At 44.4% G+C, this 13,959-nt stretch overlaps 1 protein-coding gene across 1 annotated transcript in view; it reads right to left on the bottom strand.

Annotated features, from left to right (window-relative positions):
- Positions 1-7,315: 7,315 nt before the first annotated feature.
- COL4A5 (collagen type IV alpha 5 chain) overlaps positions 7,316-13,959 on the bottom strand; it is a 589,146-nt gene continuing 582,502 nt past the window's right edge. The window contains exon 51 of the mRNA XM_085608164.1: positions 7,316-7,888. Coding sequence (XP_085464290.1) covers positions 7,807-7,888 — 82 coding nt within the window. The 3' untranslated portion in view covers positions 7,316-7,806. The remainder of the gene's footprint in view (positions 7,889-13,959) is intronic.

Genomic DNA, 13,959 nt, shown 5'->3' with positions numbered 1-13,959 from the left:
CTGCTGGGAGGACTCTGCACCCACCCCTCCTGTGTCTGGGCACTGCTGGGAGGACTCTGCACCCACCCCTCCTGTGTCTGGGCACTGCTGGGAGGAATCTGCACCCACCCCTCCTGTGTCTGGGCACTGCTGGGAGGATTCTGCACCCACCCCTCTAATGTCCGGGCACTGCTGGAATTGTTAGGCACCCACCCCTCCTGTGTCTGGGCACTGCTGGGAGGACTCTGCACCCACCCCTCCTGTGTCTGGGCACTGCTGGGAGGAATCTGCACCCACCCCTCTTATGTCCGGGCACTGCTGGAAGTGTTAGGCACCCACCCCTCCTGTGTCTGGGCACTGCTGGGAGGAATCTGCACCCACCCCTCCTATTTGTGGGCACTGCTGGGAGGAATCTGCACCCACCCCTCCTGTGTCTGGGCACTGCTGGGAGGAATCTGCACCCACCCCTCTTATGTCCGGCCACTGCTGGGAGGACTCTGCACCCAACCCTCCTATATCAGGATATGTACGCTTAGAACATACACGGGTGTGGGTTCGCTCCATGCATACGCGGGTGGGGGTACGGTCCGTACGTACACTGTTGGGGTGGGGGGTACGCTCCATACATACGGGGGTGGTGTTACGGTCCGTACATACGCTGTTGTGGTGGGGGTTGGCTCCATGCATACGCGGGTGGGGGTACGGTCCGTACGTACACTGTTGGGTTGGGGGGTACGCTCCATGCATACGCGGGTGGGGGTACGGTCTGTACGTACACTGTTGGGGTGGGGGGTACGCTCCATACATACGGGGGTGGTGTTACGGTCCGTACGTACACAGTTGGGGTGGGGGGTACGCTCCATACATACGGGGGGGTGTTACGGTCCGTACATACGCTGTTGTGGTGGGGGTTGGCTCCATGCATACGCGGGTGGGGGTACGGTCCGTACGTACACTGTTGGGGTGGAGGGTACGCTCCATGCATACGCGGGTGGGGGTACGGTCCGTACGTACACTGTTGGGGTGGGGGGTACGCTCCATACATACGGGGGTGGTGTTATGGTCCGTACGTACACTGTTGGGGTGGGGGTACGCTCCATACATACGGGGGTGGTGTTACGGTCCGTACATACGCTGTTGTGGTGGGGGTTGGCTCCATGCATACACGGGTGGGGGTACGGTCCGTACATATCCGTACCCACGCTGTGGAATGCTTGTGCGGGCCGTACCCAGGCCTTTGCCACGTGGGTACGAGCCGTCCCGCCATTGTTGGGGTGACGTAGGTGTGGGCGTGGTACGACTCGTACCCACGCTCTTAAGGCGTGGGTACGGGACGTACCTGTATTGTTGTGTTACCGGTTCGCGTCGTCAACCACTTCCGTTGTGGCGGACGCTGGCTTTGCTGGACACGCCCCCACCCCCTCGTAGTGACCAGGGCCTGGGGGTCAGGTATGTCCAGGGCATGTGTGCTGTGTGACTTGGGTGGGGGTTTTGTGGCCTGCCCCTGCTCCTGCCTCCCCACCCCCCTTTCCCCCTCCCTTTGTTGTTCTGGCCTTCTGCGGCATCTGCGTCGGAACCTGTAGAGGAGGTCGACTGCTATGAGGGCCGGGATGACACGTAGGTTCGGGTCCATGTCTGTCCGTCGCGTGCAGGTACTCCTTGTTCGCGTCGTCCTGATTTCCCGGCAGTTTTTGGCTGCCGGAAAATATTCTCCGTACATACACTGTAGGGGTGGGGGGTACGCTCCATACATACGGGGGTGGTGTTACGGTCCGTACATACGCTGTTGTGGTGGGGGTTGGCTCCATGGATACGCGGGTGGGGGTACGGTCTGTACGTACACTGTTGGGGTGGGGTGTACGCTCCATGCATACACGGGTGGGGGTACGGTCCGTACGTACACTGTTGGGGTGGGGGGTACGCTCCATACATACGGGGGTGGTGTTACGGTCCGTACGTACACAGTTGGGGTGGGGGGTACGCTCCATACATACGGGGGTGGTGTTACGGTCCGTACATACGCTGTTGTGGTGGGGGTTGGCTCCATGCATACGTGGGTGGGGGTACGGTCCGTACGTACACTGTTGGGGTGGGGGGTACGCTCCATGCATACGCGGGTGGGGGTACGGTCCGTATGTACACTGTTGGGGTGGGGGGTACGCTCCATACATACGGGGGTGGTGTTACGGTCCGTACATACACTGTTGGGGTGGGGGGTACGCTCCATACATACGGGGGTGGTGTTACGGTCCGTACATACGCTGTTGTGGTGGGGGTTGGCTCCATGCATACGCGGGTGGGGGTACGGTCCGTACGTACACTGTTGGGGTGGGGGTACGCTCCATGCATACGCGGGTGGGGGTACGGTCCGTACGTACACTGTTGGGGTGGGGGGTACGCTCCATACATACGGGGGTGGTGTTATGGTCCGTACGTACACTGTTGGGGTGGGGGGTACGCTCCATGCATACGCGGGTGGGGGTACGGTCCGTACATATCCGTACCCACGCTGTGGAATGCTTGTGCGGGCCGTACCCAGGCCTTTGCCACATGGGTACGAGCCGTCCCACCATTGTTGGGGTGACGTAGGTGTGGGCGTGGTACGACTCGTACCCACGCTCTTAAGGCGTGGGTACGGGACGTACCTGTATTGTTGTGTTACCGGTTCGTGTCATCAACCACTTCCGTTGTGGCGGACGCTGGCTTTGCTGGACACGCCCCCACCCCCTCGTAGTGACCAGGGCCTGGGGGTCAGGTATGTCCAGGGCATGTGGGCTGTGTGACTTGGGTGGGGGTTTTGTGGCCTGCCCCTGCTCCTGCCCCCCCACCCCCCTTTCCCCCTCCCTTTGTTGTTCTGACCTTCTGCGGCGTCTGCGTCGGAACCTGTAGAGGAGGTCGACTGCTATGAGGGCCGGGATGACACGTAGGTTCGGGTCCATGTCTGTCCGTCGCGTGCAGGTACTCCTTGTTCGCGTCGTCCTGATTTCCCGGCAGTTTTTGGCTGCCGGAAAATATTCTCCGTGCGGGATGACGTCGGTGCGAATCGTACTTCCTGGTTCGTGAAAGGCAGGCTGCGTGCGTCCCGACGTCACGTCGGCGCTTTCCCGGATCACATTTGTATGTATATTTTCGTCGGTCGGTGTTTTGTACGAATCGTACGGAAATAGTATTTCCGTGCGAATCGTACTTCCATGTTTGTATATTGTTCCGACCGGATACGCGTCGGACGGAGAATATGCTCCGTCCGACGGTTCGTACCTGTTTTTTCCAGGATCGTAATCGGCACCAGAGTGTCTTGCAACCTGCCTGTTCTCCATAGGAAAAGAACAAGGCTTGGACAGGTGTCCATGAAGGTGTCCGTGCTTCATTGAATGGTAGTAAAGGCTCAGAAAAAGCCTGTCCAGGTTTTATAACACAATTTATTTTAACTTCCATAATTGGTAGCTGTAAGTTTCATACCTCCACTGCCCATCCCATTACTACAGCAAAGGACGCACTCTTCTGTTGAAGGTCCACTGGAAGTACACAACCAAGTATCCGGGGAAGCATCCTGCAAGTCCGTGTACAGATTTTCATCATCATCATAAATAAGTCATGTGTCCATCATTAGTCCCATTATCATTTTCAACAACGAATGCCCCTTGCGCTAGACCTACACTATGCATTAACAGAACGTTCAAGCATCTCTCACTCTTGATGGTCAATACTTTGTTGTAGCTCTCAAAATTATTGATCCAGAGACTCCAACATGGACCTAAATTGCAGGATTCAACAAAGATGGTTTGTGTCAGTTGATAGCTGCACAGAAATCGGCAAAAGAATAGACAGAAAGAACAGATGGCATCTGCACTTGAGGTAATGAGGTGCATGATCTTCAAGGTACTGTACAAGAATCACTTACAATGACAAGTACAACAGACGTGTGGAACACATATGTGGAAAAGACATGTGGAACATTCTACCAGCCTCAGGCTAAGGTGCAACACCCCAACTTCATATTTGCGTGATTGGAGGACGCATGCACAAGATGAACTGATATATGTGTCTAAAACTATGCACTGCTGTGACATCACTCTAATCCGCCTCACTGGAAATTCCCCCCGCAAACCCTGTCAAGTATGAACATCTATGAAACAGTGAAAGTAGGTGTGCAATTCTACAATTTTTGAGTTCTTAATGAAGTTCTAATTTGAGCCTCAGCACATGTTTGAAAATCATGTGATTCTAGGCAAATCACTTTCTTACTTTGAGCCTAATAATATAAATATTGGGAAAATGATTCTTTGCTTTCCATCTATGTTTACACACATACCACACATACATAATTTCGAGGAGCCTAATTCACAAAGTTAACTTACATTTTTTTTAGTAATTTCAACTTTTGAGTAAGTTTATTTCTTTTGCTGTTCTCAAAATCTGAGTGTAAGTTACTGCTCAAAACACAAAACAGAAAAAAACCAGTAGCAAGTCCAGCATCACATATGGCCAACCACTGTTACTGTGACAACCTTCCATAGAAAATATGGCGGTATGGAATTAAAATAAAACCCCCATAGGGAATAGAGTTAACTTAAATTATTTAAACAGAATAACTTAACGTTAACAAATATATACAGATAGTACATATTTATTATTTAATTATAAAAAATGTACTACCCTATTTGGAATTTATACTTTAATGTAATAATAATGCTTAAAAAATATAATTACATGAATTTTTATGTATTCTATACATCAGTTTTAACAATTATTAATGTTTATTTTTTTCTTTTGGTGGGAATATATTTTTCTTATTTAAATATCAGTTCAATAATTTTAGTTTAGTTTAATATTTTCCATTAATTCAAGATTTATTTCAGAATTAACTTAATAGTGCTGAAGCATTTTATATTTAGTTCTACTATAAAAATAGGCATGCATGTTAATTTTATGTTAATTTCAATGTAAGAATATTTCTAATATTCAATTTAAGTAAACTTTATTTTTCCCAATACTTTACTGTGTAGAGACCTATATTTGTTATCATAAATATAAATGTGAATTCATTTTAAATATTAATTGTAAATGGGGAACAAAATTAAAAAAGCTACAGCACAATTAACTTAATGTTGAAATAATGTATTTAATGGAAATATATTAAATAAAAAAAGGTTAAGTTAAAAAACAAACATCAACCTAAAGAATTTGTTTTATTATGCATCAATAATTATCAATAGTGATGCATAGAATCAAAATTATTCAGTTATATTGAATTGAAATCATTGCTCCATAAATTTTGAAATTCAAAATGGGTATTAAAACATGTTATAATTAAATAATAAATATATATATTTTTAAAATATAAATTATATTTATTTGTATTTTTAACTATTTTAAATACCTTGCATTCATGTACTATTATTGCCTTTTGGGTTTTATTTTAATTCCCTAGCTCTATTAATTTCTATTGGAGGGTGTTGCAGAACCAGTGGTTGGTCATGTGTGGTGCTTGATTCACTAATATTGTTTTTTTTGTAATAACTTACACTGGGATTTTGTGAATAGCCAAACATAGTAAACTTACTCAAAAGTGTAAATTACTCAAAAATGTAAGTTACCTTTGTGAATTAGACCCAGTGTGTATAGAGGTGTAAGCTATAGCTCCAGCTAAACAAGATGGACAGCCTACCTTAGGCCCACTGTCATACTATATGTTGGCATGTGGCATCTGGAGTCACATATCTATTTCCTAATGTTAGGAGAGATCTTTCCATGGGTAAAACTAGAAAAAGGAGGACCAATAAATATTGTTCTTTAGACACCAACTAACACAGATTCACAAGAAAATGTTTGAATCACATGCACTCAAATATGGCAACTATTTACATGCAGGGAAGAGAAGCATCTAGACTTGGAATTATTAAAATCAGCCCAGAATCAGAGTTTATGAACAGAATTTGAAGAATCAGTTATTAAACATAACATAATATGCATATAGAGCAGCTGTTCCTGGGTACATCTCTGCTAATATTCACTTTGCATACAGTGGCATACTAAGGTACAAATGAACTCTAACTTTATCCTTTAAAAAATCTTTGAAATTAATGGAAAAAGGACATGAAGACAAGGTCTGAAAATGTGCTCCAGCTGTATTTTTTTTAGAAAAAACAAATGGCTTCTTTGCCACGCACGAATGTGCCAAGATGAGAGATCTGTGGAGACAACAAGCGAGTAGCACTACAGCCTCAGTCCAGCTATACGAATGTCTAACGTATTTGAAACCAATAAAAATTACAATCTAAGATTATATACATAGTTCTGAAAAGTAAACACTGGATCTTAAACTTTCTCAAAATTGTAGGTAGTGTTTTTAATGCATATTTTTGTGGTTGTTTAATTCAGAACCTAGGCATGGAAATTTAGCTTTAGACATGCCATATTTCACCACTGTCGGAAACAAAAGAGTAAAGTGGCATCTTCATTTACGAACTACACAAACAACATACACAAGAAGGTTAACATGAAGAGTAAAAATAGATTCAGATTCCTACAATCTTTCAATTTTTGGTCTAGCACACAATGACCTTGACAAAGACATTCACTTGTACAAATGGAAACAACCAATCTAACAAAACATGAACACAGATGTGACACATAAAATTATAGGGAGCAAAACAGCCTGCATGTATACAATACAAACAAGATGAAATAGACAAAGCTATTGATTAACAAAAACTAAACATAAAAATATAGGATATCTGGTGTGGTCACATTCCTTTTTATTTAATTCAAAGTTATTTTTTAAGAAGTGTACAGCTAGCCTGCATAATAATATTGATGACAAGACTTCTGAGCAAATATACGTGTTCTGCAAGCATTATTTGAAATGCTTTGGTAATTCAATTTGTAAGGGATATTTTACACAGGTGTGGAAGTTGCTACCAAATCCTCCATGTTTAATTTGGTTTTATTCAAAAGATATATATATATTTATGTATATATATATATATATATATATATATATATATATATAGTATGGCTAATCATTTCACATATCTTCACAGAATACAAAACATTAAAAAATAGCTCAAGATCCTTAAGCACAAATAAAATTATTGCTGGCATGACAACGCTAAAACCCTGATTGAAATAACTACAGTTCAAAACCTTTCAATATACAGTTCCAAACCAAGTGTGATTGGAAGAAGAGGAAAAACTGAAACTATAAAAAATCAGTAGTTGTCCAATGCAAATAAAGGTAAAAAAAGAAAATCTCAAATGGCCATAAAATCCATATAAAATACTGCTGTATGTTTTTGCATAAATATTTTGTGAAAGGTGATTTAAAAGTTTTTTTCAGGTTTAAGGGCTTGCACAGTTATGTTAAAGAGGTGTTTACACAATATACACATTTAATTACTTACAAAGAGAAACAATATATATTCAGAAATGTGGGACACAGTAGAGTTAGTAGCACCATGGAAAAGGATTTTCTTTTCAAAACTGCAGTCTTGTTATTTCAAACATACTCAGTGCATTTCTTCTCTTGGTTGATCAAAAAAAGTGCCATTGGTATTTGGGGGGAAAACTTCATTTTTCGATTCGCACATATGTTTTCCATTACCAAGAGATTCATCTTTTTTTCAGTCCTTTTGTCAAAATGCAGCAGACAAATCCTCAAAATGGCACTTTGGTGAGGTACATCTGAATCTGTATGCTTCAAAACAAGTTCATAGCTTTCCTTTTATTCTTTTTCATTTTAGCACAATAGCACCATTGTCGCAGTGAAGGACGATCGATCCTAAGATTTGTTTTCTCCCAATTTGTTCATAAACATTCTTTAAGATGTTACGTCCTCTTCATACAAACTTGGCATCGACTAACGCGTGTTCTCAATTCCCCTGCTTTTAGCGTTTCCGACTGAGGTTTACTGGTGGATAAAAGATAAGAAACAGTTAGTGAACTCTTTTTAAAACTGGATATTTTTTTTAGAAAGGCCCAATGATATTTTGAGTCTGTAAGAGCCATTTCTCTTATTATGTGGCTTATATGTAACACCATCAATGCAAGAGTAGCTGCATTCGATGGTTCTCAGCCTGTATTTGTTTCTTAAGATTTAAAATAACTCTAAGCAAGAATTAGACTTCAGTTTACAATTAGTGATACTTAATTTCATGGTTTTAAAAAGGACCTGGAGACTGTCTCTAGCCATTCCTATTCCTGCCCCATTTCCAGATGTCATTGATTGAACCAGCCTCTCTCAGTGCGTAGCTAATAATGCATCAGCTGGTGCTGTGAGCCCAGGGGCCTCAGGGGAAAACAGGACTTGTGTTGTCAAGGAAGGTGGAGCGCAGTCACCAGCCCATTCCTTTGTAGGTTTCCAATGCCCTGAGTGAATCCTCATTAAAAAAATTGACAGCACACACACCAGATTATACAGGAAGTAAGGACATTTTATGAACCACCTTAGCCTTTGGTAACCTGAAATAATACTTTGATTTTAACCTCCCCACACCCTCCCAATAACTTCATGGTCTAACATCCATTGTTTGTAGTTTTGTTTGTACTTTAATTGCTGAATAGACATTTTCTCAGAAATAAAAGATAGTATAGAGCTTTAATCGAACATCATATCAATGTTTTTTCTTCCAATTCAACACAATCACTCGAATTGCCTCAATTCTTGCTTCTAAGTATAAATACAATTTCTTCATGTGCTTCTTTTACCGCATTATTATTTCACCAAAAGAGAACTTGGAAAGGTTTTCCAAAATAGCCTTTGTTTCCACATGTATTATACACCCCTTCCCCTTAAATATGTGGCATTCTCTGCTGGTAGCTATGAGGCCAATAAGGCTATTTCTAAAACTCTGCTGTTTGAACTTTGTCTTGCTCTTCAACTTACTTTCCATTTTGTGGGTATCTACAACATTCAATTTTACTTTATTACTCTTATCCTTTTTTTATCTCTTGCACCTACATCATAATGTGTTCTACAATCTTCGACGCCAAAATAACCCCAGACAATAATAGCTCATTATACTATAATCGCTGCTCCTCCCTAACTTTCTCAAACCCCCAGTTTAGGAGAAAATGGTGTCTTGTCCATTCATCAGTCAGTATTCCAAACTTGCAGAAAGTTGCTTATTGTGCAAATGCTGTGACATACCCTTGCATTCACCTTCTCTAGGAACACGCTGACCGAAATATTGTTCCCAAAGAACAAATTACTTACTTTCGGTAATGCTCTTTCTGGTGGATACTCTATCTAACCACAGATTTTGCATCTTAAGGATACCACAGGGCACCAGACTGGGTTTAGAGAATTTTTCAGAAATGCTCCTGTGCACTAATAGGTGGCCCCGTGTGACTGCAATGACTGTACCACCTTGGAAGTGATGGAAGGGAGATGCATGTTTCACCACTGAATGCTAAGAAACAAGTCAGTTACCTTCGCTATTGCGCTTTCTGGTACATTATCTATCTAACTGCAGATTACTCACCTTTAGAATGTTCCGCAGATGCCACATTGGGTCTGAACATTTTGCCAGCAGTGCTCCAGCCCATGGCTAGGTTGCCCAATGGATCTCTTCATTGGCCTCCCCACCTCTGCATGTTGACATCAGATTCTTGCTTGACTTGCGGTGCCCTCGGACAGGGAGCTCTAAACAGGTCCCAAATTATGGAAATGCACACTGGAACCAATAATTGTTTTGATGGTAAAAAGAGGTCCCTCCACAGAATAGGTAGGTGGGAGGGCAATGAGGATTCTGTGGTTAGATACCATATCTAGTAGAAAGAGCATTATCAAAGGTAAGTAGCTTGTGCTTCTGATGGATACTTCTACTACATATTCCAAGGTTTAAGGGTCTGTGGAGTAGGGTCTGACCAAAATGTACTGCAGAACCAAACAGCCGAAAAGCCATTGCTGTCAGACCTGACTATCACGGCACTAGTGGTTCGTAAATGTGTACAGATGCCCATGTTGTGGCCTGACAGACGTCAACAACAGTCACTCTGTGTGCCAATGCAGTGGTAGCCGCCTTGGCACTGGTGGAGTCAGCCCTTAGTCCTTCCAGAAGCAGTTTCTTGGCCAATGCATAGCAGTTCTTCATGCAGAGGACTATCCATCTTCAAAAAGTCCTTTTCTGCATGGCCTTGCATTTCTTTTCCTCTGAGAACCCCATAAAAATCTGATTGTCCATCCGATGGTCTATGGTAGAATCGATGCAAGTCCTTAAGGCTCTTTTGGGATCCAGCAAATTGAGTCTTTCCTCCTCTTTCGAGGGATGAGGCTTGCCCAACTTAAAAAGGAGTCACGACTTTTGGTAAAAATGGCTGCCTTGTTCCATAATACCAGTTTGTCTGGAAAAAAAGTGGCTTAAGGTAGCTACACTGAGAGAGCTTGGAGCTCACTCATGTGACGAATAAAAGTGATTGTAATGAGGGAGACAGTTTTCGTAGTCAGAAGATGCAACAAGCAGCTGTGTTTTAGCTCAAAGAGGGTGCACATGAGGAATGTCAAGACCAAATTAAGATCCCACTGGAGCATCGCAAATGGTTTAGGAGGGAACAGGTGTGTCAAACCTTTCAAAACCTCACCACAACAGGTGATTTAAACAAGGACAGTTGTTCAGGTAACCGCAGAAAAGCCAACAAATAACCTTTAATGGTGCCCACTGCAAGCCCGTGCTGGGGCAAAGACAAAAAAAAAAACCTCCAACAACTTGCCTTGTAACTGGCCTGTTTTGCGGACTACAACAAATTTGTTCCAGCGACTGGAGTGTAGAGGGATGCTGCACAACAAGGATACCAATCATAACCTCAGAAGACAGATGAAATGCTGTCAAATGCTGCCGCTCAATCTCCATGCATAGAGGTGTAGATTGTGCAGACCCATATGCAGAGCCCTGCTGCTGCAACAGAAGATCCCCCTGAAGCAGTAACCTGATTGAAGGACAGATGCTTATGTACAGAAGTTATGGGTAATACACTCTTCTGGCACAATCTGGAGCCACTAGGATGACTTGGGCCCGGTTGTTCTTCAGAACTGGGGGCAGGATAGGCAGAGGTGGAAAGGCTTACAGGAGTCCCATGCTCCACTCTTATCAGACTGCGTCTCCCAGCAAGAAGCCTTCTCTGCAATGGCAAAAAAGATCTAGCCAGGGTTCTCCCCATTATTGAAAGATGGCCTGTGCCACCTTGAGGTGTAGCCACCATTCTTAATCTGTCAGGCAATGTTGTTTGAGCTCATATGCCCTGGCGTTCAACGATCCGAATTGGTGGCTCGCAATTAGGGAGATGCCCTGACACCCCAACAAACTCCAGAGGCATAGAGCCTCTTTGGCAAAGGGCCCAGGATGTAACTTTACCATTTGTGTTGTAATACCACGTGGCAGTGGTATTATCGGCTAGAATCCGAACTAAAGTCCCCTTCATGAATGGTAGTAAGGCCTTCAATGTCAAACGAATGGCCCGCAGCACCCACTGCTGTGGAATTGGGTTTCCGCCAGAGGCTAGAGATCTCTGATCTCCACCTCTCCCAGATGACCTTCCAATCCAACAGTGATGCATCCATCACACCGTCTACTCTTGGTGGGTAAGGTAGAGGAGTCTGTGGCTGGTCCAACTGGGGTCATGCAACCACCACTGCAAATCTTTTACAGTCTCCTCTGAAACCTGGATGGAATCCAACAGGTTTCAGATGAGCTGGGCTCACTGAGACTTCAGATTCCACTGTAGAGCCTGAACAGGTCACCTGGCATTGCTGAAAAGCAGGATGCAGGTGGCCAATAGACTAAGAAGCCTCAGAATCATTCTCACTGAGACCCAGGATTGAGGCTGTTGATCGTGAACCCGAACAGTGTCAGTAGGTTCGTTGTCGCCTGATGGTGGATTATGACTGACAGTGGTGAGCTTGCCTTCAACATCCAGTCCTTGAGGTGGGGGAGTGCTGGCATCCCCGACCTCCGAAGGTGTGCCGTGACCATCGCCATTACTTTCGTGAACACCTAAGTGGCACTGGTGAGGTCGAAGGGGAGCACGGCAAAACGAAAATGCCCCTGCCCTCCTCTGAACCACAGGTTACGCCAGTGGTACTGCAGAACATGCACATTAAAATATGCATCTTGCAGGTCAAAGCCACCGTCCAGTGGCTCAGATCCAGGACAAACAAAACCTGGGCCAGTCTGAGTATTTTGAATATGTCCTTTCATAGGAAGGCGTAGAAAGGGTAGAGATCTAAATAAAATGAAGCCTTCCGTCCTTCTATGACATCAGGAAATAGCAGGAGTAACAACCACTCCCTCTCTATGGGCCTCTATGTAACAAGATGGACGAGTGCTCTTCTCAAAGCTGCTCTGATGTATGCGGAATATGCAGCCAGTCGGAAAGAAATAGCCACAATGAACAAATTGGATGACCCATCTGCCACATGTAATAGCTTGCCACCCTTGGAGAAAATATTTGATTCTGCATAGATCCTCCTAGTAAGCAACTTGCATTGGCTGACCTTAATGCTAGGCTGGTTGGAGACAACATTTGTTTCCCAATTTACCTCAATTCAGTGTATGTAGGTCGGGGAGGGGCTGTAGAAAATGATTCAGAATGTAGCTTCCTGGTGGAACCCTGGAACACTAGACTCTCTGGATCAAGGTCGCCAGGTGCCAGTCAATTGTGCCTGGCTATCTGCCTGTTTAGAGCTAAAGAAAGGCTTGGACCAGATGCCCATCAATGTATAAGCTAGGGCTTTGGTGCATGGCAGTAAGGGCTCAGAGTAAGCCTGCCCAGGCTCTAGCACTTCAGTAAGAATTTATTTTTCTTTCCATCTCCACAGAAGGAACCTCAGGGGCACGTCTAATCACTATGTCAAAGGAACCACGTTCTTCCATTCGTGCCATATTTTGGAGGGGAATATAAAGCAGTATCAGGGGAAATATCAAGCCTACTGACCTCCTGTAAGATCATGTATAAATTGTCATCACCATAATGTGGGTGAAAATTATTCCCATCATCTCTGTTGTCATCTCCTAGTGGTGACAAATTCCAATAAGGATCAGAACTGAAGAGCTGATGAAGCAACTAAGGACAGCTCTGTGTAGAGACAGTGTTTTGTCTGAATTTGTCTATACGGGAATCAGGTGCGTTGGAGTGAAATTAGGAAACAGCCACAGTCGAAGTCGAGACTAGTTTGACTCGGGGTCAGCCATCGGCAAAGGATCCCCTTCCGACACCAGCTGTGTCAGGACCGGCGTCAACAGGACCGGCACAGGTTGTGCAGCTAGACTGGAGGTCAACAGTGGAGTTAGTGTGAACTCGAAGAGGGTTGGAGACGCACAGTTTGCACCCAGGACAGATCTGTGGGTGGTAGGTCCCTACAGATCCTTGGTGCTTGAAGGCATGCCAGAGGGTACACATTTTCTTAGAGAAATGTGTCAAGGCCAGACATGGAGATATGACTGGATCTTGCCAGCTATGGAAAGGTCTTTGTGCAAGACTTCAATAATTCTCGGTAACCCGGATTGGTTTGGATAATTTTGCACATGCTCATTTGTCTCTCTTCACCTGCAGTAATGACTGACACTGTAGCACATAGGCACGAGCACCAACAACCCTGCCACTATAGAAACTAGACAGAATTCTCCACCGTCTGTGGAGATGTGGGAGAGAAGAGAAATCTGACTGGCACTGGAACTCCTGATCCATCTGGACACAATCTTAATGTTTTTTTTTATATGTAGCGCTTGTGACTTCTTTTAAGCGGGTTCCAAGTGATATGAATAACAAGTGTTGCGTTTGATTAATTTAATGGCACTCCAGTGAGCATGCTCAGAAGGTGTGTGGTTGATCCAGACTTGCTGGGATTTTAACTTGTGATTTGCAGAGCACGGCATGCTTTGGTGATGAGTGTTCACCTCACACAGCGACCCTTCATTCACCATGTTGCTTCCGTTAGAATTCTCTCCCTCGGAGAGTCTGTTCTGCCTTGGTGGTAACATGTTG

The sequence above is a fragment of the Triturus cristatus genome, chromosome 5_2 (genome assembly GCF_964204655.1).
Source record: "Triturus cristatus chromosome 5_2, aTriCri1.1, whole genome shotgun sequence".
Classification (NCBI taxonomy): Eukaryota; Metazoa; Chordata; class Amphibia; order Caudata; family Salamandridae; genus Triturus; species Triturus cristatus.
The sequence above is the reverse complement of the archived record's forward strand: the minus strand, read 5'-3'. Positions and strand labels throughout refer to the sequence as shown.